This window comes from Antedon mediterranea, chromosome 2 (assembly GCF_964355755.1).
Source record: "Antedon mediterranea chromosome 2, ecAntMedi1.1, whole genome shotgun sequence".
In the NCBI taxonomy this organism is placed as follows: Eukaryota; Metazoa; Echinodermata; class Crinoidea; order Comatulida; family Antedonidae; genus Antedon; species Antedon mediterranea.
In genome coordinates, this window is record NC_092671.1 from 6053151 (window position 1) to 6079392 (window position 26242).

Here is a 26242-nt window from a genome sequence, read left to right on the forward strand (position 1 = left end):
TTATTTATAGTTTAACTGAAATGTATTGTGTGCATATACAGTAGAGTGTAAGACTAAACATTGAATATAAATCATTTTCTATCTGCATTTAAGAATAATTAGAACATTAAAAAGGATACTGTTGTTGATATTTGAGCATGACGTGCTTAGTGATTAGTAGATGGATCTTTGGTAGACACTTTAAACATAATTAATACTGTTTACCTCATCTTGTATCCTGTTTTATGTCATTTGAATATTAAAGTTATGGAAACACCATAATAACAAATAAAAACTTACAAGAAATAATGCAACACCGTATAATCTCGTTAGCTGTAATTACCCAACATTCAACATTTTTATTTGTATAATATGAATGTAATAATATACTTGATATGATTTATCAAAGTTCATTTTGATATTTGTTGCAAAATTATTTGGTTAGCAGGTTGCAGATCTTGTGTGATCTGATTATATAGTAAAAAGTGTACTACTAATACTACTACACTGTTCTGGCAAAATTATGTTTGAAAATATAAATGGTAATCCATGACACCCACAGTGTATCAGTTATCAGTGAAGTGGGAGCAGCCAATCCCTTATTTTTATGAATAGTACACAGTGAATAATGTTATCATGGGACCAGGTTGTACCGATGTATCTCAGTGATGGGACCAACAACTTTATGTCCCATCTGAAGAAGTATAGAATATACATTTTTCTAAAAATTGTATAGTTTTTAGAATGTAAAGTTGATACCCTATAGAATAGTCTGGTATAAATATTTATTATTTTGTTAAAACTGGCTCTCATGTCTTCAACCTTGAACTCATTGAGGTAAAGAAAGTGGTGTTACTGCACATATCCTATCTAGGGTACCTTAATGCTCATGTCAATTGCAACCAGATATACAAGCTGAATATTCCAGCTTCCTGTCAGAGGCATAACTTCATAAGTGATTTATCTGAAGTTTTTGGAATTTAAGAGCCAGGCCTCATATATATGGGATTAATTTATTGATTTATAAAGATTGCCAAAGAGCCAGACCTCATATATGGAGTTAATTTATGGATTTAAAGTTTCATCACTGTAGTACTCAGCACACTATTGCATTTATTTAATACTGAGGCATCTCTGGGGTTTTAATTTCAGTATAAAATCAGTAAAATACTCACTCACCATCATATATTTTGGGGAAATTCTTGGTTTAGGCATCTCTGGGCTTTTAATTTATGGATAAAATCAGTAAAATACCTAAATAGTCACAGCCCTACATCTTGTTTTTTATCCACTTAAAATAACTTAATGTTAAAAAATTAAGAACTTTTAGAAGAAAAATAAAGTAGATTTGTTATTGCAACATGAACAGACATGATGTCTATCTGTTTTGTTCAATATTATTTCTAAAACATGAAAATGAATGATGTTTTTATCAACTTTTGTCAGTTTCCATCAGGAGTTCAAAGATCATAGTATTATATTTTAGTTCAATATGAATGTGTTATAACATGGCAATATATAATACTGCCCTACAATACTGTCTTATGTTTACCTATTCCCACGCAACAGAAACAGTGATTAAGTATTTATTCTTCCCCTGATGTCAACTCAAGAGGTCATGTAACATTTACAGTGTTATGGATCATCACAAACTGTATGTTCTATATGTTGGAATTGTGGGTAATATTTTTATAATGAATTTTTTGGTTAATATTTCTGAAGTAAATGGCATTGAAAATGTAAGATGGATTATAAATAGACATAAATCATTACTTTTATGATGTTTATTAAAAAATATATATAGCTTTATATACAACATATTATATTATAAAGCAAATACAAATTACCATGTGAGGCTTATTTGCAAACATGTTTGCGTAATTTCTTACACGTCTCGTACTGTTTATATTTTTTTAAATTTTTAGTATTTCATTTCCAAAAAATGGTTTATTTCTTTATGCACCAGAAGGAGAGTACTTACATAGTGACTTCGTCACTTTTCTACAATCCGCCAGACTGGTGTTTTCTTGTGTTTGTATTTTTGATTGTATTATTATATGTCTTCTGGAAAATAAATGAATTGAATTGAATTGAATTTCTTATAGCAACTGTATAATACCATTTTGTATAAAATTTCTTAATAATTTGCACTTCATAAATATTGTTATTTTATACAGTATAGTTTCTTTATATGAAGTTTACAGAAATATTTAAACTGTTAACTATAACTTCTAATTTTTAATTTTTAGCCCAAATCTTCATGCAAATGTTCCTATTTGGATATAATATTACCCATCAGCATTGCAATAATATAAATATAATAATAATAATAATAATAATAATGAAATGTTAAACTGAAAGTAAAATTATTTTTTTATATTACAATAATAAATCTTTCCAGTGTATATAAATGTCCTTCTTTCTTTATTTCTATTTATCCTACACAATCATAAACATACAGTAAGTAAGTAAGTAAGCATAGTACAAAAACAAACAAAAAATGGAAAGGAGGAATCTTGGAAGCATGTCTTATACAAGTAGAAACCCCCTACAAAACAATATATATAGAAGTATGATTACAATATGAATTAAAGCATGATACATTTTTGCAAAATGATATTATAAACACCTTTATAAATTTATATTTTACAGATCCTTTGACGCAGCAGGTAAAAAAAGAGCCTCCAGATGGAGGTTACGAAACGTTTTCCTCGTATCCCCACCACGGGGATATGAGGTCAGGGGGAATAATCCCTGCATCTCAAGTTTCCCCTTCTTCTACCTCACAAACATCCCCGATGATGGATGGACAAACGATAGCTAAAAGGCGGAAGGGGCCGGCACCACGTATGGACCTAGAGTTATGTTTAGTCTGTGGTGATCGCGCATCTGGGTTCCATTATAATGCTCTAAGCTGTGAGGGATGTAAAGGTACTATATATCATTAATGTTTTTTGTATGTTTCTGTACAAGTGTGATTGTGACAACATTTGAGAATTTAAAACTATTTTAGTATGTGACATTTACTATACTTCACCACCTCTCTGCATCTCCTCTCATTTCTACTCCCTCTTTCCTCACAAATTACTTTTTATTCCATCTTTCCCACTTTTTCAATCCATTCTACACCCATTTCATAATCTTAGGTTTTCTTTACTGGTCTACAATTATTTACCCCCAAAATATATTCTTAGCTTTTTCACAACATTTAGGCTTTAATGGATGTTTTAACAATACAATAAAATACAATTACATTTATTCATTAAATCACAAATAAAATAATAGTACATGTACAATGATTCAAGAAAATGATGAAATCATGTTCTTGAGCAACTACTAGGTGTCTAGATATAAAGTTGTCCTCATTTAGGGTTCATTGTTTATTGGCGAACGAAGCAAAGAAATTGTTTACACTAAATTTTAGAAATGTTATCACACATATGTTGTGATGTTACATTCATGTGAATGTTTCTGAAAATTATAGACATAAAGGTTAAGAGTGAGTCTGAGTACCGTATGTTATAATACCTTAGAGATGCATAAATTTATCTTATATGCAAGTTGTCTTTTACATTTTAACAAAAATGGCAAACAATGATTTTAATTAATAAAGTGTTACAGTAAAATAAAATAAATTTTTAATTTTATTATATTTTGCAATATGATTTATGATTTATTTAATTCATTTGGTACGTACATGGATTGTATTTGAAATATAATATTATTCTTCTTAAATTTATGTTCGATTTGAAAACAAGTTTTTTGTATATTTAATCAAAAGGTGTGTTTTTAATCTAGGTTTTTTCCGACGAAGTATCACAAAAAATGCAGTATATAAATGCACAAGAGGAGGCAATTGCGAGATGGATATGTACATGAGACGGAAATGTCAAGAATGTCGTTTACGAAAGTGTCGCGACGTAGGGATGTTAGCAGAATGTGAGTATAGCATGCCCTCGGCATTGGTTAGTGACAGGAAATGCTACAACGGTTCTTTACATAATTAAGTGATAGTGTTTTGAAAATAGCATTTAGATTTATAAACACAGATATGAAGAAGATGTTTTTAATGCTCACAGATGCACTTGCTCTATGGTCATTTCAATCATATAATATTTATACATTTGGCTCATGTGCACTTTCAAGAACATAGTACATTTATTTTAGATGAGTAGGGGGTTACCCTGGTGTACTAGTAAGCACATGCCACTGTCACATAGCTGGGCTCTCTGGGAGAACAGTCTTTGACTAAAGAGGTCACTCATTAGCGAGACACACGTCATTCAGGCGACAGTGGGTTTCCCGATTTTGAGCCAGCATACCGAATAAATAAAATAAAATTATATAAAAATATTATAGGGTTAGCGTTATATATACCTGATGACATTTTTTTGTAATTTTCTATGATATAGTAATATCCAGAGGATTTCTTTCCACTTTTATTAGCTATTGAATACTATATAAATGTTTATATTTCAGGTTTATTAACGGAAGAACAATGTAAATCAAAACGACAACGAAAAATGCTTAAAAAACAGCAACAATCCTTTGACCTACCATCTCCGCAGCAGAGTGGCGAAGACATTAGCGCCACCGTCTTTCAACTATCTGACGATCAACAACTGATTATAGAAACGTTGGTGAATTCACACAAAGAGTTAGAAATTCCGGGACCGGAGGACTTGCATAAAGTTACAGTAAGTAAATTTGTAGCTCTTCCTTAAACCTATCTCCCGCCCCCTGATAAACGTATTTGTATTGGTGGTATATGATCAGTTGCACAAGGTATGCTTTAATGGTAATCTCATGTATTAAATTGTTCTAACAAATTTATTCTTTATTTGTTTTTACTTTATTGTTCTTATTGTCTGATATTTTAAAATTCTAAGTTAAAAAATATAACATTTTTAAAAACTTTTTCTAAAAATAAATCCATTTAAAATTTTGAGATTTTCAAATATTGGTTACAATATTTATTCTATTGCAATTTATTTAAATCCCAATAAATTTAAAATTAAAAAATTTTTTAAAATAAATAAATCCATTTAAAATGTTGGTAATACAAAATTCATTCTATTGCAATTTGTTTAAATCTTAATAAAACTTAATTTATGCCATTTTGAATGAAATTATAATAATAACTTTATTGATTGTGGTTATATTATATCAATTAAAATTGTAAAATGTTTATTCTAATGCTATTTGTAATTTTTTAGTCTAGTAATTTCAGTAATTGTCTAGTAGTTTACGCTTTATATGTATTGGTGGACAGTAGTGGTGGTGGTGTCTAACTATTCTTATCAATATTGATGCTATGCTTGGCTTTATATTATTCCTTGTACACAATATAAACACCTACTATAACTAATTATTAAATAATGCGTGTTCATTTACATAAAGTTGACGCCAAACTAGTTTGTTTAGTGTAAATATAAATAATATTTTATATATTATAAAATATATTAATAAATACAGTTAGTTGATGGTAGATGTTTTTGTGCATTATACTAAGAATTACTTTTTATAAAAATCTACCGTTACTTAAAAAGAACTTTATCAAAATATCTTGTTATTTTTTTTATTCAGAAAAAATATTAAATTTATTAGAATTTATTTCTAAAATGTTAACACAATTTATAAAGATAACTATTACATAAATGAGAATTGCCAACTAAATTAATAAATAGTATTTTATGACTATTTGACTAAATTACTGAATGAAAATACAAATAGCCTTTTTACCATTATATCTATGGATTGCTTATTACTTTTGTTTTTCTTATTTTTTAATGATTAAATCACAGCTTTACACTCTACCTACACAGGTTTACTTTCTTGCAATATAACTTTATATGTTTCTTTACAAAGTGTAGTTTCTTTTGTAAATACAAAAATCACTTAGTTTTACAAGAAATATTTATGTCACACTTTCTGTTTCCTTTGTTTTTTGTGTGTCTTTTTTTCCTTCGTTTGTGTCTGTGGCACTTTTGCTTCAACTTACTCTTTGTTTTGTCAATCAGCCGTGGTTAGAGACCAATAACTGGAAAGGGAAATTACAAGGTACAACCGAGGTGAGGTTCATGAATATTAATATCATAATTTGCATGCATGTGCTTTTTTATTGCATGTTGATTTTTTTTAACCGCCCTCTGTTGGTGGTATATCATGGTGAGTAAATCTTTTTTTTTTCATGCATGACCCGTTTCGCCTGTTAACATTTATACAGTAGAATTTTGCTCATTTACATATTATATTTTTCCTTTGTAATTCAATTCATGCACAACAATGGAATGAAACTATATCATGATTTATGCATAATTATGTGTGTATTGTCTAACACTAAAATAACTATATAGTACAGAACACATAAATTAACATAATAATATTAATAGGAATGTTTGCCATTTATAACAAATTTCATTTCATGCCATCATGTGTTATTATGTAACAACCTGAATCATTAATGCTCAGAGGTTACAAGTTGAATTTACTGTGTATGTGTGAATGCTTTTCTGATTCTATCAAAGAGAAGTGGTCGAGTGGGTGCATATCCACTTAAATATTACAAGAGAGATGAATATCACATACATTTATTTAGATTAGACCATAATACATATTAGAATACCTGTATTATGAAAGAGATGTAAAGTGGTTTTCAAACATGAATGTTGTACAAAGTGAAATGCAAATTAACCATTTTATACTAAATCCTCCAAAAATGAGCTTGACACTGAGGTTTGAAGGACACCAATATGTGTGTGATATTGTTTAATCATATTAATAGCAACAAAAAAGCTTTGTTTATTCATTATAAAATATTTGCTATCAACATACTTACAACAAATTATAAATGTATCCACTATGATTCAATAGGAAGAATGCTTTCATATTTAACCTATGACCTTTGACATCATCCTCTGCATGTGTGTGCATCAATTTCATGTTACCATGAATTCAAGCATCTTTTGAGATTTCTTTGCTACAAGCAATGCTACATTGTTAAATTAATGTCTTTTTACAGGTTTGAGTTTGAATGGTAACAATACCATTCTACAGTTAGATTAAAGGATCTTCCAATCCAATGTAAATACATAATCTCTGAAAGGTTAGACAATTCCCAGAAAATCACAACCAAAAAATTCATAGAATTCTAAGGACACACAATTTTTTTGTAAAGAAAAATTAAATTTTACCATATTTTACATAGAAATAAATGTTATGTACAACGTACATGAAGAGGCTTTATGTACAGCTTTTGTACTTGTAGTATTATTAAATAATTCATTTTCTTTTTTTCTCAGCCTTGGCTTGAAAGTCAACAACAAAATAATACTCCTCTCCCGTCAACTCTTCCCAATTTACAAAAAGTGGATGGAGAAGCGCTTCAATGCCGTTTTGCACATATTACAGAGCTTACTATACTCACAATTCAGCTGATTGTAGAGTTTAGTAAAAAGATACCAGGATTTTTGGAACTCAGTCGTGAAGACCAGATAGTCCTTTTAAAGGTTTGTTTTTATATTTGTTAATTTTTTTTTTTTTTAATTCACTATTTCACCCAGAGGCTCCGCACAAGGCAAAGCCTTAGTCTCGAGGAGCCTCTGCCACATATAACAATTTATTCAAACCTGTCCTGACCCTAGTAGTAATTAAAGGTAACCTATGACTGATTTTATCTCAATGGTTCTTTTTTTCTTTTTACAATAGGGTTCTGCTATTGAAATTATGCTGTTGCGTACTGCTTTAAGGTACGATGTGGAGAATGACGCTATTATGTTTGGTAATGAACAGCCTTACACACGAAAGCAGCTTCACGATGGCGGAATTGGAGATCTTGTTGATCCTATGTTTGATTTTGCAAAAGGGATGTCCGAGTTGGATTTGGATTATACTGAATATGTCCTGTTAATGGCAGTTGCTATACTCTCTTCTGGTAGGTAGTTTTACAGAATATGTTCTGTTAATGACAGTTGCTATACTCTCTTGTGCTAGGTAGTTTATACTGAATATGTTCTGTTATGGCAGTTGCTATAGTACTCTCTTCTGGTAGTTTATACTGAATATGTTCTGTTATGGCAGTTGCTACAGTACTCTCTTCTGGTAGTTTATACTGAATATGTTCTGTTATGGCAGTTGCTATAGTACTCTCTTCTGGTAGTTTATACTGAATATGTTCTGTTAATGGCAGTTGCTACAGTACTCTCTTCTGGTAGTTTATACTGAATATGTTCTGTTAATGGCAGTTGCTACAGTACTCTCTTCTGGTAGTTTATACTGAATATGTTCTGTTAATGGCAGTTGCTACAGTACTCTCTTCTGGTAGTTTATACTGAATATGTTCTGTTAATGGCAGTTGCTACAGTACTCTCTTCTGGTAGTTTATACTGAATATGTTCTGTTAATGGCAGTTGCTACAGTACTCTCTTCTGGTAGTTTATACTGAATATGTTCTGTTAATGGCAGTTGCTACAGTACTCTCTTCTGGTAGTTTATACAGAATATGTTCTGTTATGGCAGTTGCTATAGTACTCTCTTCTGGTAGTTTATACTGAATATGTTCTGTTAATGGCAGTTGCTACAGTACTCTCTTCTGGTAGTTTATACAGAATATGTTCTGTTATGGCAGTTGCTATAGTACTCTCTTCTGGTAGTTTATACTGAATATGTTCTGTTAATGGCAGTTGCTACAGTACTCTCTTCTGGTAGTTTATACTGAATATGTTCTGTTAATGGCAGTTGCTACAGTACTCTCTTCTGGTAGTTTATACTGAATATGTTCTGTTAATGGCAGTTGCTATACTCTCTTCTGGTAGTTTATACTGAATATGTTCTGTTATGGCAGTTGCTATAGTACTCTCTTCTGGTAGTTTATACTGAATATGTTCTGTTAATGGCAGTTGCTACAGTACTCTCTTCTGGTAGTTTATACAGAATATGTTCTGTTATGGCAGTTGCTATAGTACTCTCTTCTGGTAGTTTATACAGAAAATGTTCTGTTAATGGCAGTTGCTATACTCTCTTCTGCTAGGTAGTTTATACAGAATATGTTCTGTTAATGGCAGTTGCTACAGTACTCTCTTCTGGTAGTTTATACTAAATATGTTCTGTTACTTTATACTGAATATGTTCTGTTAATGACAGTTGCTATACTCTCTTCGGGTAGGTAGTTTATACAGAATATTTTCTGTTAATGGCAGTTGCTATACTCTCTTCTAGTAGGTAGTTTATACAGAATAAGTTCTCCATTATGATATCTTATTAATAGCAAAACAGTGATAAATACCATGGGTTTTTTTTTGTGTACTACATTCCAAATTTCAACCTGCAAAGCTTGTCTTAATTGAGTAACAATTTTGTAACTTGAGGTACACACAATGTGCTAAACTTGGCATCCATATATGTACATTTAATTTATTTTCATTATTCATTTATGAATGTTTGCTTCTTTTCTTCAGATCGACCGTCTGTACAAGACAAAGAAAAAGTTGACGAAGTCCAAGAGGGTTATCTTGAGATTTTAAGATCATATTTACGTATACGACGACCAAAAGAGACATTATTATTACCAAAGGTTTTGATGAAACTTACAGAATTAAGGACACTAAACAACAGTCACTCAGAGCTATTGTTTCAGTTAAAATTAGCTGATCAAAAGATTCCTCCGCTGCTGTCTGAGATATGGGATGTAAACGCTTAATGTCCAGCGCCCTCTTTGAACATGATGACGGTACATGCATATTGTGTTTTGTAGCATTGGCTTTCAAAATGAATATTGAATGATGGGAAGACTTGTCTCTCTCCAAGAAGAAGTAGTAAACATCAGATTTATTGACAGCAGAGTTTTCGGTCTTGTTGTTGAAGAGCATGAACAAGTCTCTCTCTGCTCATGAGGGTTTAACAAAGGTGTATAAAGTTTTAAGATGTACAGATGAGATTTAGCCCTCAGTAGATTTTTTTTAAATAATGACCTATTTGACATAAAGAACCTTCTAACTGTTACTCATACTGGTAATTTCTCAATATTCTATTTTAATCATATTTTAAACATTCTTTTCATCAAACTATTTTCTTTCTTTTCAAACTATTTTCTTTCTCTTCAATTTGGATTGAAACTTTATAAAACAAACTTTCTTACAAAGTATTTGTAGGTGTATGTAATCTAATTATTACTGTAGAAGTGAGTAAATGGTTACATCTATCGGCACACTATACTATGAGCTTTGCATATTCAAAGTTCCGGTTCACTCCAAATTTTTTCTGCCATCAATGTGACAAATTTATCACAATGTACTAAAAGCATTTAATATTATTTTTTTAATAAAGATATTTAATTTTTTGTAATTATTATGCTTAGACAAATGTAATTGACTATTAAGCATAGTTCTAAACAAATTCTTAGTTGAAAACAAAAAACAGTAAGATATATATGAATAATAGAATTTTGAGAGGAGATGATATCCTTAGCTTTTATAATAGGTAAAAATCCACTGAATAACAAAACAATGTTTAATTGTTTAATTATCCTAAATTAGTTTTTTGATAATTATTAGCAAAGTTAATGGAGGACTTGGTGTGGCCAATCCATATCTTTTTGCATGTGTAATTGTTGAGTGACTGTAGCCAGGAAGAAAATGTGCGAAAATCCAAAGATTTGCATACAAAATATACACATGTTAATAGTTATGGTATCAAATAATAAAACAAATAACACACACACAATTTCTATGTTTGCCAAAACATATTTAATTTTCAAATGCTAATTTAGTGCCACGAAATATCTACTTCTATATCATTTAGATTCTCTGTATTTCTTTATAGTATACCAAATATCTGAGAAAGCAAATTATTAAGTATGTGTATATTATGTATTGTTTGATAGATATCTATATTTCATTTTTATTTTATCTTCAAGTGTAATGTTTTCTGTCCATTATTTTTATCTGCCTAATTCTCCCATTTTTTGCTGCAACAATTTTCTTTAAAAAAAAAAAATTATTACAGAATTCATGTATGAGAGTGTGTGAAATTTATTGCAGAACTAATGTTATTATAAAAGTACAGAGAATTCTGTAATTGTTAATTGTAAATATTGAACAAATTGTTTGTAAGAATAGAATTCAGTTTTTAAATAAAACAAAAGTTTAGCTATAAAAGAATGATGAATGTGAGCCGGGAATTATTTGGAATGATTTTCTAGAATTCCTGTTTCAATATAGTTTCAAATTGTTCAGGCCGAGTTTAAGTCTTCATTGTCTTGATTTTGAGTTTATAGGTACTGTTTATTTTCTATATCATTTTTAGAATTTTTAAAGAGCAGCTAATTTACTTCAATAACAATGTAGATTGTGATTATGAAATATTTTCTTAAGTATCAAATTGATTTTTAATTAAAGAAAAATGGCTTTAACAAGGTGCAAATAACGCCATCAAAGGCATAAAAAATGGCGTTTAGTTTTTAAATTCCTAAAAGACCGTTTGCAACACTGTCAGCTGCCAAATTCTATTAATGTAATATCTCCAATGTTTCTTCTTTTCTTTAAAGAAAGTATGGGCAATATGAGCATATTATATTTAAAAACTCTTACAGTTGTTCCATAATTGAGATATAATATCTCTATTATACAAAGGCAGGGAAAAAAACTGGGGATTTTTAAAATTGCACATAATTAAGTTAATGGAGAGCCCCATGTGATTCAAAGTATTTCCACATCCCACACGAATGACTAATGAGCGCTCAGAGGAGGGTTGTCAGGGGCCTTTTAGCCCCACTGTCCCACACCCCAAACAATCTTACGCATACCCAAGCCACCCCTCAAAACAAATGTCAACTGATTTACACCAGTAATCTCAATTACAATAAATAAAATGGTTTGTAGTTGACATTTAGGAGGATTTTATAATAGAATAACCTTTGAACAATCTCAACCATCTGACTTGTTGATTGATTCTAAACTGGATTTGTGCTAAGTGGCACCCACTGTATCAATAAAACAGCTTGATTTTTTATAGAGAGTATTAATTATGGTTTTGCTTGATAAAGTCCAAAGTTTGTCAAATTTAATTTGAGACCATATCATATCGTACAGTTTGGAGCAAAGGTTTTTTTAATTTGTCAAAATATATCATAGTTTTTTAATCGAATGTTTATTCATTTCTTAGTGTGTTATCTTCGTTACCTATATCATCACCCACAAGTGTTATTATTTGATGATTTGGACGCCACGAGGGTGTCAAAATAAATGAGTGATGGTGTACATTTATTTGTTGACTTTAGTTTTATTTTTTTAATTGTTTATTTTAACATAAGAATCAATAGATGGTTCCACGAAGAGCGTTATTCAGCTTGTACTTGTTTCTGTGAACTGATAATTTATATAACGATTTTAAGATTTCAAATAATTGAAAACCTGATACAGAAGTTACTGGCACTTATTAAGGCCTACAAGTGGTCAGTGGTGTAACGGCTATGAACACTCTCTGGCCTGGAGGTTATGGTGGCCCTGAGCAGTTCTGGGATGAAAAAAGACATTAAAATAAGTCGAAAAAGGTTATAAACGTCCGAGGCTTCCAGCGTTGGAGGGCCACTTAGGCTTCCTAAACCAGGGCCTCAGACCTCTGTGTTACGTTACTGACTGGTAGAATACACAGTAATGGGTAAATGACAACCATTGTTGTGAAGTAGCAATTTGGGATAGCACCTTAATCTGATGTGCCCTATCCGGCATTTAAATGTCATACCAATTTCTAATAGTTCACACATAGTCATTCTGTTGTGGACAGACACTAGAGAGACAGACCCTTAGCGGAGAAGCATGTACAGTAGTACCAAAAACAATGGTAGTAGTCCACAGTGCCAAGAGCAATGATGAATGGCACTATCCAAAATGTACACATCATCATCATCATACTTTTTGTTCTACTTTAAAGGCCGCAAGGCATGGCTCTGTATGTATAAATCTATTACTACAAAGTCATTGCTGCAGTTGGCCGACATTTAAACAAAAATTGGTGTATATCAACATTCCTGCCATGACATTCACACACATTGTTTGATTTGGATTTCTTGGTAGAATCAAACAGTGTATCAAGACAGGGAGTTGTATTTTACAACTCCCTGATCAAGATGTGCTGCTCCATCTGTCAGGACTAACCAACTTATAAGTTCACCTTGAAATTAATATATAAAGCTTAGCATTTCTGATATTCTTTTTGCCCATTTTAAATTGTTCAGATTGCTGAAATATTCATGTAAAACATGTTGTACAAAATAGATCTACACACTGGGAAAATGGTTGGGAAGTTTGGTACAAAATGAAAGGCCACATTTTTTCTCTTTGTAGTAAAACTATTGACATTTGTGGTCCCTCAATATATGCTTTTCATACTTTAATATTCAACTTTTGCACAGACGATTTTGATTTAAAAAATCTTATTTTTCTAAAAAAAACCTATATTTTTCATACTACCTAAAGTGACTAGATTTAACTATGTCGGCTGCTAGGTCATTAAAAAAAACAGGTCAGGTGATCAAATCCATTTGACCTTTACGACCTCAGAGTCAATGCTGTCCTGTTTTTTTGCTCTTAAAACTATGCTCATCTGTTCAATAAAACACAGAATTTTACTTCTGAGAAAACTTTTAATGATCATTATCGATTTGTAGCCGCCATTATAAATAAATAGCTTGATCCTAGAGTTCTGTAGTAAAACTTAGAATCATAAAATTGTAGAAGTAGGTCTGAAATTCTGACACATATCTCAACAAATTTAAGAAGTGACTTTATTTAATTTTAGCATTGTAAATTTTGTATTTAAATTTACTTTTCTTTATCCTTCAGTCTTCTAGTAACTAACCCTCTATGATCTGATCATAGAGGTTTACCACCATAGTCAGATCATAGCGCTATACCTCCATGGTTAGATCATAGATGTATACCGCCATAGTTAGATCATAGAGATATACCTCCATGGTCAGATCATAGAGGTATACCTCCATGGTTAGATCATAGAGTTATAATACCTCCATGGTCAGATCATAGAGGTACCTCTATGACCTGATCATATAGGTATACCCCCATGGTCAGATTGGTCTCATATATTGTTTAAATGCTCCCTGTTTGAACAAGGTTCAGTATTTATTGATGCAAAAAAAACTATAAAAACATATATTATCAAAGGATTTATTTATCTGAAAATAATATTACAGTTTCTGTATAGCATAAATATCTTCAAAAATATATTTCTGCGGGTTATAAATTACATACAAATATCATAATTATTTAGATATGTTGTCCAGTGGCAGAGTTTACATGCTTTAGTCAAGGAGTTGTAAAATACAACTCCCTGCTTTAGTCTTGTTATAGGCCTAAAGCTAGGTGTCTGCCTGCAGTCACACTATCAATGCCATAAGCTATTCAGCCTAAAACAATATATATATTTAAAATATATACACTACCGTTGCACACATTTTAAACCCATCAGTGACATCCAATATAAATTTCACTGTATAAACCTATTTCTCTTTACAATTATTTACATCAAATTCCAATTTTTTGTTTGCGCCGCATACAGCCTTGTTATATACAGTCTTGTTATATACAGTCTGATGACATCACTCGGATCTACTTCTATTCTGTTGTCATTAATGCAATGAAAGTTTTTTTATTTCCAATATGTACAGGTTTTCTAAAGTAGCTAATGTACAGAGCTGATAGTCTATCTACACAAAAAAACTAGTCTGACATAAAAAGTTTGATGTGCCCAAATATGGTAGTGATATGACATCATCATGTCCATATATGGGCGCATCACATTTTTATCACATCAAGTTTGAGACAGTATAGACAGAGTTTTAGACTATTAGAAACAACAATAATATATTATTCATAGCTCTGCAAATGAGTTTGGCTTTTTTTTACTTTATCGTCTCATAGCTCATACTATTCCGTTCATGTGTCGATGTCCAGGACTCATTTCTTGGTCATCAGCTTTCTTTCCTTTACTGTGGGGCCGCCTTCTCCCGGCTGGACCTTTAGCCCTTTGATACCCAGTAAGTTGTGGCTTGTACTCCTTGTTATTCTAGAAAACGATAAAAATAAGAAAAAAGAAATTAAGTAATAGCGACACTATATTTTACCAATTGTAAGATTCGATAACATTTGCAAAAACAAAGTTAATATGGCTTTTTTTTTTGCAAATGTTTATCATTTTATGTAGGGCAAATTTTATAAAATCAGAAAATAAACAGAAATACTATCATGATCTTTAGTATTTTTTTCGAAAGCCATAACTTTTGACTTGACGAAGAAAGTGATCGGCGCCTACCAAATATAGGGCAATCATAAAATATTATGTGTCAACGTTTTATTTTATTTCTTAAGCAAAAATGATAAGATTTTCTTTTGTAGGCTGCAATAACTGTAACTTAGTCAATGCACTGTAACTATAGAAAATTTCATGGTGAACTTTAACAAAAATGCTTTTAATATATATACCTTTTTTAAATTATCAAGCAATTTATTTGTGGCATCTTTATTTTTTATTTATTACGACACTGATTTTGTAATTAATTTCTTATGATATGACATCAAATGATATCAGGAACAAATAAACAATTATTTTCATTTTGACTGGCGGGTGTTTCTATAGCCTTTCATCATAATTGGTTTCTTTTTTCATTGTTTTTGCTGTTCTTGTTGTATGATTGATTTTTATAAATTAAACTCTCTATATTGGGTTCATAGGTATTTCAAAATAAGGTCTGTGCTGTGTAGGGGGTAACAATTTAGGTCATTTGTTATCTGTTCTGCAGTAGAGGATCACCATTTAGATACTTCATAATGTGTTGGAATACAGTAGGGGGTAAATATGTAGGTCATTTACTTGTCTGTTCTGGGTAGAGGCCTACTATTTGGTCATCCTCACTGGAGTATAGTAGGAGAACCTACTTCATTGCTTGCAAGAAACATAACATTTATCTATGATACTGTACATTGTAAATTCTAACAAAAAAAGTCTCCCTCCAAGTTAATGTATACAAAATTCTTTAAAATTAATTTAAACAAAATTTCTAATCAGATATATAAATATTGTTATTTTGATCAATTTTTTATTTAACTTGTTATTTCTTTCTTCATGCTAGGGACAGGGACAATAGGAATTGTATTGTATATAGGAATCATTGACTGCTGGCTGGTAATTATGACCATGCAACCTTAATTTTTAACTGAATATACTTATTTAACTTTTTAACAAATTCAAGTTTCACGAATGCTGCATAAAAAAAGTTACATGATATAAAAATATGGAAAAAAAAGTCTTACCTCATCAAAGTATGGAATGTCCCCATGGTGATGAGTACTGGTCCGACTGTGTGGGTCCAGTTTCCACTGTGACTGCTGCATGAAAGGGGATGAAGCACGACAATGTGGTGAAGATGGTCGCGGCGATGGCGTCCTTCGTTGCGAAATAGGAAGTTGAGGCAGTGGCTTACTAGGAGTTGGAGAACGTCCTCTTGATGGTGGCGGCACCGGTGAACCACCTTCAACGTACGATAAAGGTTTGCGGCCAGGTTTAGGAGCAATAGGCGGTGGAGCTTGATGCCTATGTCTGAAAGAATTTGATCTTTGATATTGAAAACTCTAATACTCTTTAATATTAGCATTGATGAAGAAGGTCAAAAAGAGGATATGACAACAATTTTGTATGATTATAAGAAAACAATATAACTGTATCAATTGTGTGAATGGATAGTTGGAACCTATGACTTCCTTAGTTGCTTATTGAATTGTTCTTTGGTATATCCGGCAATGTGTTTTTTTGTTATACTATAACAAGTTAAGAAAACAAATAATCATTCTCAACAAATTTTATATAAAAATAGTTGCAGCTTCTAAAAGTTTTAGGCTCTTTGTGTAGATACCTCCATGGTTATACAGTATGTACTTTGTTGAAGCACAAAAAGTGACAGTTTGTGGTTTGTGGTAAATAGGCCTAATTAAAGTGTTATGTTATGTTTGAACTGTAAACCACAAAGTGGTCTATTTGTGGCATTTATTGCCCAGGAAAGTTTATTATGTTTACTGAAAACATTCAAGAACAACATATTATCTCCAATTCTTGCAGTGAATGTGAATCTAAAACCAATGACATCATACCTGTCATCGTCATGCATCTTCTGAGATGATGTAAATTCTCCAGATTTAGTCAGATCTATCCATTGCTCTTCTTCACTAGATGACCAATCACTACCACTTTCAAAACTACTGATCACTATTATGGTTTTGGAAAAAGTGTGATTTAGTTTTTTTTTATATGAATGCTTGTTATGGTCAAATAATATACTTTCATTTCATGTATACATGGGGCCCTTATGATACTGGCTTTCGCTTGTAGTGCGGGCCCCAGTTATTATTGTTATAACTGTGTATGAATGAATATAATAATATATGCTTTGTAGTTCTTACCTATAGATGGAGTGGTGTGCAAAGGGATTGGTTTCTTTCCAGAGTCTGTAAAAAGAAACTCAATATCCGGTAGATCCAAACTTGAATTCTTCAAATACTTTGCTTTACCCTTGTCTTCATGTTCTTGTGACTTTGACAAAAGTTTATCAAGGAACCCTTTGGATTTAACTGGTATTTGTGAACTGTTTTTAGATTTTACATGTTTTTCTTTCTTCTTGGGTTTCTTTTCTTGTTTCCCCTTCGGTTGGTCTTGCGTACTATTTTCGAACCGGTCAAGTTTTTCTTGTATTTTCTGCGATCTTTCCAGTTTTCCTTTAGCTTTAACATTCTTCTTCTTCTGGGACATTTGACATGACGAATCTCTGTTAGCGAGAAACGACTTTGATTTTGTTTTTCTTGGAACCAGAGTGGGTTTTGTTAGCGTGGCTACGTGTGATTTTGATTTAATAAGGTTGGATTTTGTCTGCGCCTTCATGACAGTCTTGAAGCTTGGAGGTGGAACTGATGGTACTCGCCGACGTTGCTGAAATAAAAAGTTACATTCTTGAGTTAAAGTTGAGAATAGGTTGGAATCAACTCAAAACGTATTACAAATACCATTCTTAACAAAAGACCACTTTTGAACCAGTAATATAGTGGTATTAAAGCCTAATATTGTTAGTCTCAAATTAGCTAGTAATAGGCATATGGAAATTTAGTTAATTAATCATGATTATTATGTTCACACTTGATATCTATCTCTAAATTTTTAATACTACAGTAAAACATCATAGAACTTTCTATATAGCTTGGTTTCACACTTATATTGAAGAGGACTAGTTAATTTACCAAGTCCATGCTTTTTCTGTCGGGATCTGTGCTAGACTTTCTTGCTGTGGCTTTGTCCGTTCTATGATCTTCACTCTGAGATAGAAAATCTGGCCTATAACAAATATAAATTGATAATATATTTAATTGTGTGTTATGTTTGATTGATTTATAATTATAAAGTATAATTTAATAATATATTAAAATAGTATAATTTATAGATAGTTTTAAACACTTAAAATAAGAATTTTACATATTTCTAATTTTAAACAAAATTGTATGAATAGAAAATGAGCAATGTAAAATTATACTAGAATGAAATTGTTTCAAAAATTGCAAATTAATAATGTTCTGCCCTTTGTAGAGCTTGAAAAATGAAATTACTATTCATTTTGTATTGTTAATATTCTATAAGAAGATGTGTTATTGATTTATATTTTTTAAATAATTTTTAATGACTTACGCTTTTAATATTCTGTTTGCATTTTTCAATTTCTTAATTTCTTCTTCAGCTAGTGCTAATTTACTTTGAAGTTCTAAAAATCAACAAAAACAAAAATTAATAAAAATTTAAAAAATGGTAAATAATAAATAACAAGTGCCGCCTCCTTTTTTTTAAATTTCGGACGAGAAACATGTATATTTTATTATTTGGCCTAAGATAAAAACAAACACAAATATTTTAGTATTGGAATTGTTTGATTATTGTTTAAGTCAAGTTCCGTTGTTTTTTTTCAACATTAGTTTTCTTAATGCTTTTCAAATGAGGTTCTTGAAAGAATATTAAAATTGCCTTTTCATTGGTGTGAAACAAGGTTATGAAGATTGAATCATAGGATGGTATTATTTATGCATTGATGTTGTACTAGAGAGGGAAGCAAACATGTTTTACTGGAGATGCAAATAATAATTATGTTTCTCCTCATCTCATCTGTAACTTCAGGTCAGTGAAAAGCTAGGTTTAGATTATAATATTGCCCACAAATAACAATGATAACACTTCGCATTTGATTTAGCACATTATGTCTAAAGCATTAATACGCTGCACATAAACAGGCTAAAAACGCACAAGAAATTACTATACATTGCTGAAATGGGTTGGGAGAAAAAAAGAACGGGAAATTGAGGTTTTTAATGTTATTATTGGCGTTATTTCAGATATTTTGTTAGTAATGAATTTCCTACTATTATAATTTAATAATAATATTTAATTTTTTCACAGGTGGTACCATGGTATGTGAAGTTACAACTCTGCTAAGTATGTCAGATATGTAATTTTTTCATTTTATATATTACAGAGTCAAATTCACTTAATGTTTTATGCAAGAAAAAATTTAAATAGTATTAACTTTTACCAGATGATTAAAAGCATCATCCACTTGTTGTTTGACGTTGAAAGGATGCCAACGTTTATATTATTAAACATAAGTATTATAAGGGTAATCCATTTAACCATTACATTTTTAACAAAAGCTTTCAATTTCAATTTCATTTTAACATTAATGACAATGAACAAAAATGCATTAGTTGCAGAATGTGAGCAGTTGTTCATAACATAGCTTCATAATGGTCTTGCACAAACCAGACGTCAAAGAAAATGATCAACTTGGAACATGACTGTATGAATAGAGATGGCTTCTGACTGGATTTGAACCTGTTCTTTTTTGCTCATAGGACAATTATGAACATTACACCAGATACCTTATATCTGCTACATCTATCCCTGACGGATCTAAATCTTACCTTTTACTTTAGCTTTTGATTTGCTCAACTTAGCATGAGCACTTGTGAGTTCTGCTTTGTTGTTTTGTTGTCTAGGTTCACTATAGGATAAATAATAAACAAATGAGATTGATATTGATAAACATTGAGCATTTAAAATCTTTTTAAAAAGACCTTTATGTACTGATCAAAATAACAACATATAGCCCAATAAAAACCTAATAATTTAGGTCTGTGACAAAAAATGAAACAATTAATTGACAAACTTCTTCATTTTCGGCTTTACATTATTATTATTATAATATATAAATATATTTTTGCTATTATGAAAATGAATGAAATATATAATTACATAACACCACCATTGAGCTGTTGGACTCTTTCCTCTAACTCTGCAATCTGTGGAAAATAAATGACAAAAATCATTCAGAAAAATCAATGTCAACATACTAGTTTATGCAAACAAATACTGTCATTTGATTGGTTATTCAGGTATATGATGATTTTTAAATATTTCATCAATGATAGTACTTAGCTATAGTACTTTATAAAAAAAACATTTATAAATTAGCCAAACAGTACATATAACTAAATCTGCAATAGTGAAATATTGTCCCAAACAATTCTTAAACTTTGAACCAATTGAGTAACAGGTATTTTTTCCCTTCTCTTTATTTTTACTTTAATATGTTACATTTAAAAATTATTTATTTCAGCACTAGACTTTTTAGGATTTCTCTCTAAACTATTGTATTTACTTTTATTTACTATGATAAAATACTATTACATTTTTCACACTTTTGTCTGATTTATTATGAGGATTAAACAATCATCTTATCTTCACTCCAAACTTAATTGCTGTTAAGAAATGGTAAATGCCACGACCTGTATTTTCAAAGTGTTTTTGGTTGATTCCATGTTGGTGACGTAAAACAAGTAACCACACTTTCATTTTAATGTTGATCGGTACAAATTGAAACCATGATGAAAGGTTGATAAAGTTTAATTCTTATTAATTGTGGGTAACTGTTACACAAACAGTAAGTCTATTACGTACAAACTGGCACTTATTCTCATTAACTGCAACTTGTGACTTCTCAATGATTTGGGTTTTTATTTCTTTTTCATTTTGTAGTTATTTTGTTGTACTGAACCACTAATACAAATTTGTAGAGTACAATCAGATGCTTAAACCCACTACCTAATTTAGGAACAATTTAGACACAAGACAATAATTCCATTGGTAATGTGATCTGAGCATAATCCTACCCCCAAAATGTTGTCAAATTTTGTACCTTGGGACTAAACTCAACCATATATTAGTTATTGCATATCAGTACCATAATTTAATAATAAATATATATTTAGTAATCTCTGTATGGGAGCTTGAAGAAAATAACAACAACTATTTTATCAATTATTAATTCTCAAATGGTTTCAAAAGTAAATCTTTTTAGGAAGTAAAACCTTAGAATACACACGCGTTTGACTATCGCATCAAATCTTGCGGACCAGACCAGTATATCCCACCAACACAACGCAAGGTCACATCACGTACTGGTCTGTACTTAGTTTTGACAAAAAAACTGACCTTAATTACAAAATTGTTTTCTTAAAATAATTTTCCTTTAATCTTGATCTAACAGTAGTATTATTTAATTATCCAAATAAATTAATACTTTTTCCCAAATGTAAATATACTATAACTGTCTTTTTTTTCAATATTTCATTTTTCCAAGATACATTTTTCACAAAACATTGGCATCCTAACCTACAGTAGCTGCAAAAAATGGAAATTAATAGTACCCCATCTAAAACGGTGCAAGCTTTGGACACAAGGTTTAGGAGAGGATGGAGTAACAAATTATTTGGATTAAATGATAATTGGATTAGTCTTGTGTCAACATTTTTCGTATAGGATAGCTGATTTATTTTGGTCTTTTTTGTCATATTTGTTAATGAAGTTTTTTATATGTTATTATGTTATGAGAGTGACAATTCAAGTATTTACACAGATGTACATTATGCTTTATAATTGTAAAAATCATAAAATATTTTGCTTAATTTATAGATTTTCCCCTTCCTACTGTGAAATAATCAATGGCATGTGTATATCCGCCTAAATAGATAAGACGAAAACTACAAAAACCCTAGACATTACCACTTCAACGTGACTTATGTGTTTTCAAATGCATATCGCTTTGTTCTAATAATAGAAATCCAACTTGCTACAGGAATTGGGTATAATCTTCAATATAAGCCTGGCAATTATTTGAAGAAGTTATCAGCACCTTGACACTGGTGTAATTATGTTCAATTTTAATGAGAAGAGGATGGTATGGTTTCCTATCATGGATAGCAGTCCACCAATGTTGTTTCTTTTACCTACAAGTTTCAGGTCAGCGTAAATAAGGTCGAGTATGATATGAATATTCATGATATCTATCAATCTTTCTACATTGGAAAGGTCATTTATAAAGGATACATTCAATTTAGAATCAATTAATTTACGCTGTATTACTGTTTTGAAACTGCTAGTCTAAAAAGTTAAATTAAAATTTCTCAGTATGTGTTTTAACATAGACAACCCCTATTTAAAGAACACCTAACACTTTGTTGGGTGCCAAAGGTGTCCCTAATAAGGGTTCTATCGTTATTCAAATTGGGTTCGTTCATTATCATTATCCAGAAATTCCATGTTTAATAATCCATAAGCAATTAAAACGTTTGGAAATTGTGGATTCGTCTAAAGTATTTGTTATCTTACTCTTAATCTTGATGCCTCTGTTCCCTCACAGAGCAACTCGTTCTTTGCCTTGACGCAGTTTGACGTGCTCATAACCCTTTTTAATTCACCCTGAAAAGGAAAATGAAATTTTTTTAATTGATAAAATTGAATACTTTTTTTACTAATGTATCTTGTATGTATAGGAACTAAAATTGGAAAAAGTTTTGATAAGGTCATTTCCACTAAAAAAGTTATCTTTTTGAGTTTTAATAATTAAAAAAAATGTTTACATTGCTTAAAATATTTTTTCTGTAAGAATAATTCTTGACATGATGATTTTGATATATAAATATTCTAATTAAACAAACAATTCCCTACAGTCTTTCCAATGGAAGACGGATGTTAACAAATATCCTTTAGTACTTTTGATGATACATGCCTATGATGTGGTGATTGGTACCTCTTCATTTTCCGATATCCTTGCAAAAAAAGTTTTTAAGTGGAAACCCCCATAAAATGTAAGAACAGCTATTTGATGGGAAGTTGATATGACTAATTAAATTATTATCTAATTATGTTAAACAGCTGTATTAATCTGTATTATGTTATGTATTAGAATCAAATAATCGCTTAATCATTTACAAATATTTAAGTTTTTAAAATAAAGAGATGTTTGAATAAATTAATTATTATTAACAAGATCTGTATCAAATATGGCAGTCATTCGTTGGTAGATACAAACAAATTGAAAAACGAGGATCTGTATGTCTTCGAAAATTGTCATTTTAATCAATTGTGTGGTCTCAGAGCCTTCCTTTTGAAAACACTGCAATGGCATGCCTTTTTTACCTGCAAGTTTGATAAGTCAGCCTCAATCTTTATAACATGTGTCTTCTCAAGAAATAACTGCTGTCTAAAATCAGCTGATTCTGTTTCCGCAATATTTGCCAATTGTTCTGCGTTGATACGCACGCCACGTTCTTGATCGACCTGCATCAACAACTTATCAATCTCCTCTTTCTGTCTTTGCCCAATCCCGAGTAGATTATGACATTTCTGGCAATCCATACAAGCTCGGTCGGTTTGTGTTTCAACGTCACTTTTTGCTTGCGTGTAGAAGTTACTCCGTCCACATTGAATTTCTCTCGTTGCTCCATTATGATTTAGAATTAATCTCTTCTTGTTAAAGAACAGCGTTGAAAGCTTACTATTTGACATCTAATGAAGAAAAAAAGAAAGGGAAATTATTGTTTAATTAACAATACATTATTACAATCAATTCTATTTATCTATGATGATAAATCTATATTATTCATCAGATATTTCAACTATTAAAGCAATTTTTTGTTGATTAAATTCAGATATTTCTGGCAGAAAATCAACAAATAAAAATTAATAATGATTTCACATTGGAATGAAAGGAAATGAAAAAGACATAAAATGACTATACTAGGAAAAATACCAAGAAAGTCAAGATCGTTGCATCCCCAAAGACTTGGACTTAGGTACCAATGTACTTTAGGGTCAGGGTAAAGTTAAGCTGGAAATGGTACAAGTGAATACAATTGGCAACTGTAAAGTATGGACACCATGTAAAGAAACTGCGTAATTGATAAAGAGGAGGAAACATATGCAGGGCTGCTGTTACAAAAGTGGTGGCATGGTGGTCGAAAAAAAGAAGAAGAAGAGAATAATCCCCTGTGCGGGTCACAGAGTTGTCAAAGGCCTCTGTCAAAAATAGGTCAGGTTGAAACCTTACCAACCCGTAGTAAGGCCTTAAAATGTTGTTTTATACTATTTTCAAGTATAAATATTTAATAATATAAGTTACAAAAGGAATAATAATTGATGATACCAAATTAAAAAATTTGTCACTAACAAAAATCTATAAAAAAAGAACATCTGTTTTTGAAATTCACAATTTTATTCGTCATCAATTTCAAAATGTACAAATTTCATGTGCTTCAAATGTGTGTGGACAAACATGACACATACTGGAAATCTCACCAATTATAAAAGTCAGGAATAATGATGTGAACCTACATTTCACTGTCGTTGCTGGCTTAGATGCACTTACTGTATCCAGGTGTTTGACTGACTGAGTGTTTTCTTTTAGATAGCAATCTTTATGTTTAGTCATGTGGGATAATTTTCCCCGGAGATGTGGTGATGGTACGAAGTTAGCTAGGGATATGAGATTTAATTGCTATGCAACAGTGTACTGTAAACAACAACAGTAAACTGACTTGATTAAAAATGTTTGGTTTTTAAATATCCATGAGTTAAGTTCTTTTTTAAACTGACTTATTTATAATTATTTTAATGTAATATTTATTAACAAAATGTTTTTTAGGCCTTGTATCACTTCTTTAACTTTTACCCCCCAATAGGACATAATAGTGAAGAATAAATTCCTTTAATTAGGAAAGGAACAGTAAACATGTCCAGTTTCATGTACAGTACTTGCCTCTTACACAATTATAATTTGATCTTGGTCTATTATTCGTTATTATTTCTATATTAAAGTTTACAATAATAGTTTCTACCCGATACAAAAAGTAAAGAAACTATTAATTTTCTAACAATAAAATAAAATTGCAAATCATATATAATTATATAAATATAATCTTACATTATGCAATTACAAGGTCATTAACATTTACTTGTAAAATATAAAAAAAGTAATGAAACAAGAAAAACAACAAAAAAAACAACAAAAAATTAACAAACAAAAAATTATTAGTATTTAAAAATAACAATTAATTTTTAATATTAAAAACACCTGCTTTGAAATTATCAGGATTAAAACTTAACTGTATAAAATCAAATAATTTAGCCAACGAGATCAAAATTATAACAAAACTTACCTTGCAAATCAAAATACAATATATGTATTTCAAACATACAGGATGACCCAAAACAACAAGCCTACGACGGTACAGCAGATGAAATCTAGCCTGACTGTATGACTGGGACGCAAATCGGATATGGTCCGGTGGAACAGAATAATCACATGCGCTGTGAATTCAACAGGAACTTGCGTTTTGGCTTGAGCACAACACTTTAGACGCTAAAGTGAGTCATCCATTTTGCATTGTATACGGTAAACTTGTAACGGTTAGTGATGCGACGACTCACACGACGACGGATAATGACACAACAAATCACAGTCAACTTGTAATGACATTGACATGAAGGCTACCCTTGTAATGAATTATTAGTCTTTGGTGCTCCATTTTATTCAATATTTTTCTGAAACAAAATAAATTTAATTCATGCATGATATACACTAGAACTCCTCCCCTGGGACACTAATAATCAGGAAGTACCCCTATCAAGGGGACACTTTTACTTCTGTGAAATTTAAAACCGAGGCTAATTCCATATTTAGGGGAAAGCCTCAATGGGATTATACTACATTATGCATACATATTTATTTGTGTGCTATTGTTAATAATTAAATTGAAAACAAATTTGAAAATTAATATATGTATAAGAGTGAGCCCGGATGCAAAATTTCTTTATTTATCCCTCCCTGTTT

At 30.8% G+C, this 26242-nt stretch overlaps 2 protein-coding genes across 5 annotated transcripts in view; one reads left to right on the forward strand and one right to left on the reverse strand.

The window, feature by feature from the left end:
• LOC140040175 (oxysterols receptor LXR-alpha-like) overlaps positions 1–12239 on the forward strand; it is an 84165-nt gene extending 71926 nt beyond the window's left edge. For 3 of the 4 annotated variants that reach the window (XM_072085897.1, XM_072085898.1, XM_072085899.1), the window contains 7 exons: positions 2632–2910; positions 3778–3918; positions 4459–4676; positions 6000–6050; positions 7281–7487; positions 7687–7912; positions 9435–12239. In XM_072085897.1, the coding sequence (XP_071941998.1) occupies positions 2632–2910; positions 3778–3918; positions 4459–4676; positions 6000–6050; positions 7281–7487; positions 7687–7912; positions 9435–9676 (1364 nt within the window). In that variant the 3' untranslated portion in view covers positions 9677–12239. The remainder of the gene's footprint in view (positions 1–2631; positions 2911–3777; positions 3919–4458; positions 4677–5999; positions 6051–7280; positions 7488–7686; positions 7913–9434) is intronic. The other variant, XM_072085900.1, reaches the window with a different exon arrangement.
• A 1913-nt stretch (positions 12240–14152) lies between these two features.
• Positions 14153–25681, reverse strand: LOC140040176 (uncharacterized). The gene is made up of 11 exons (XM_072085901.1): positions 25569–25681; positions 23551–23919; positions 22741–22830; positions 20326–20372; positions 19995–20074; positions 18715–18787; positions 18273–18366; positions 17445–17967; positions 17136–17250; positions 16302–16587; positions 14153–15057 (listed from the first exon to the last, which is right to left on the reverse strand). The coding sequence occupies exons 2-11, from the start codon at positions 23917–23919 to the stop codon at positions 14914–14916; spliced, it is 1821 nt and encodes a 606-aa protein (XP_071942002.1). The 5' UTR covers positions 25569–25681; the 3' UTR covers positions 14153–14913.
• Positions 25682–26242: the final 561 nt, after the last annotated feature.

Bases quoted from the DNA above. Each gene is read 5' to 3' on its own strand.
- LOC140040176 (XM_072085901.1), bottom strand. From the start codon at position 23,919: ATGTCAAATAGTAAGCTTTCAACGCTGTTCTTTAACAAGAAGAGATTA. The intron at 18,788-19,994 runs GTAAGATTTAGA...GTTGATTTTTAG, and splicing joins ATCAAAAGCTAAAGTAAAAG to AACTTCAAAGTAAATTAGCA. The intron at 17,251-17,444 runs GTAAGAACTACA...AAACCATAATAG, and splicing joins GCACACCACTCCATCTATAG to TGATCAGTAGTTTTGAAAGT.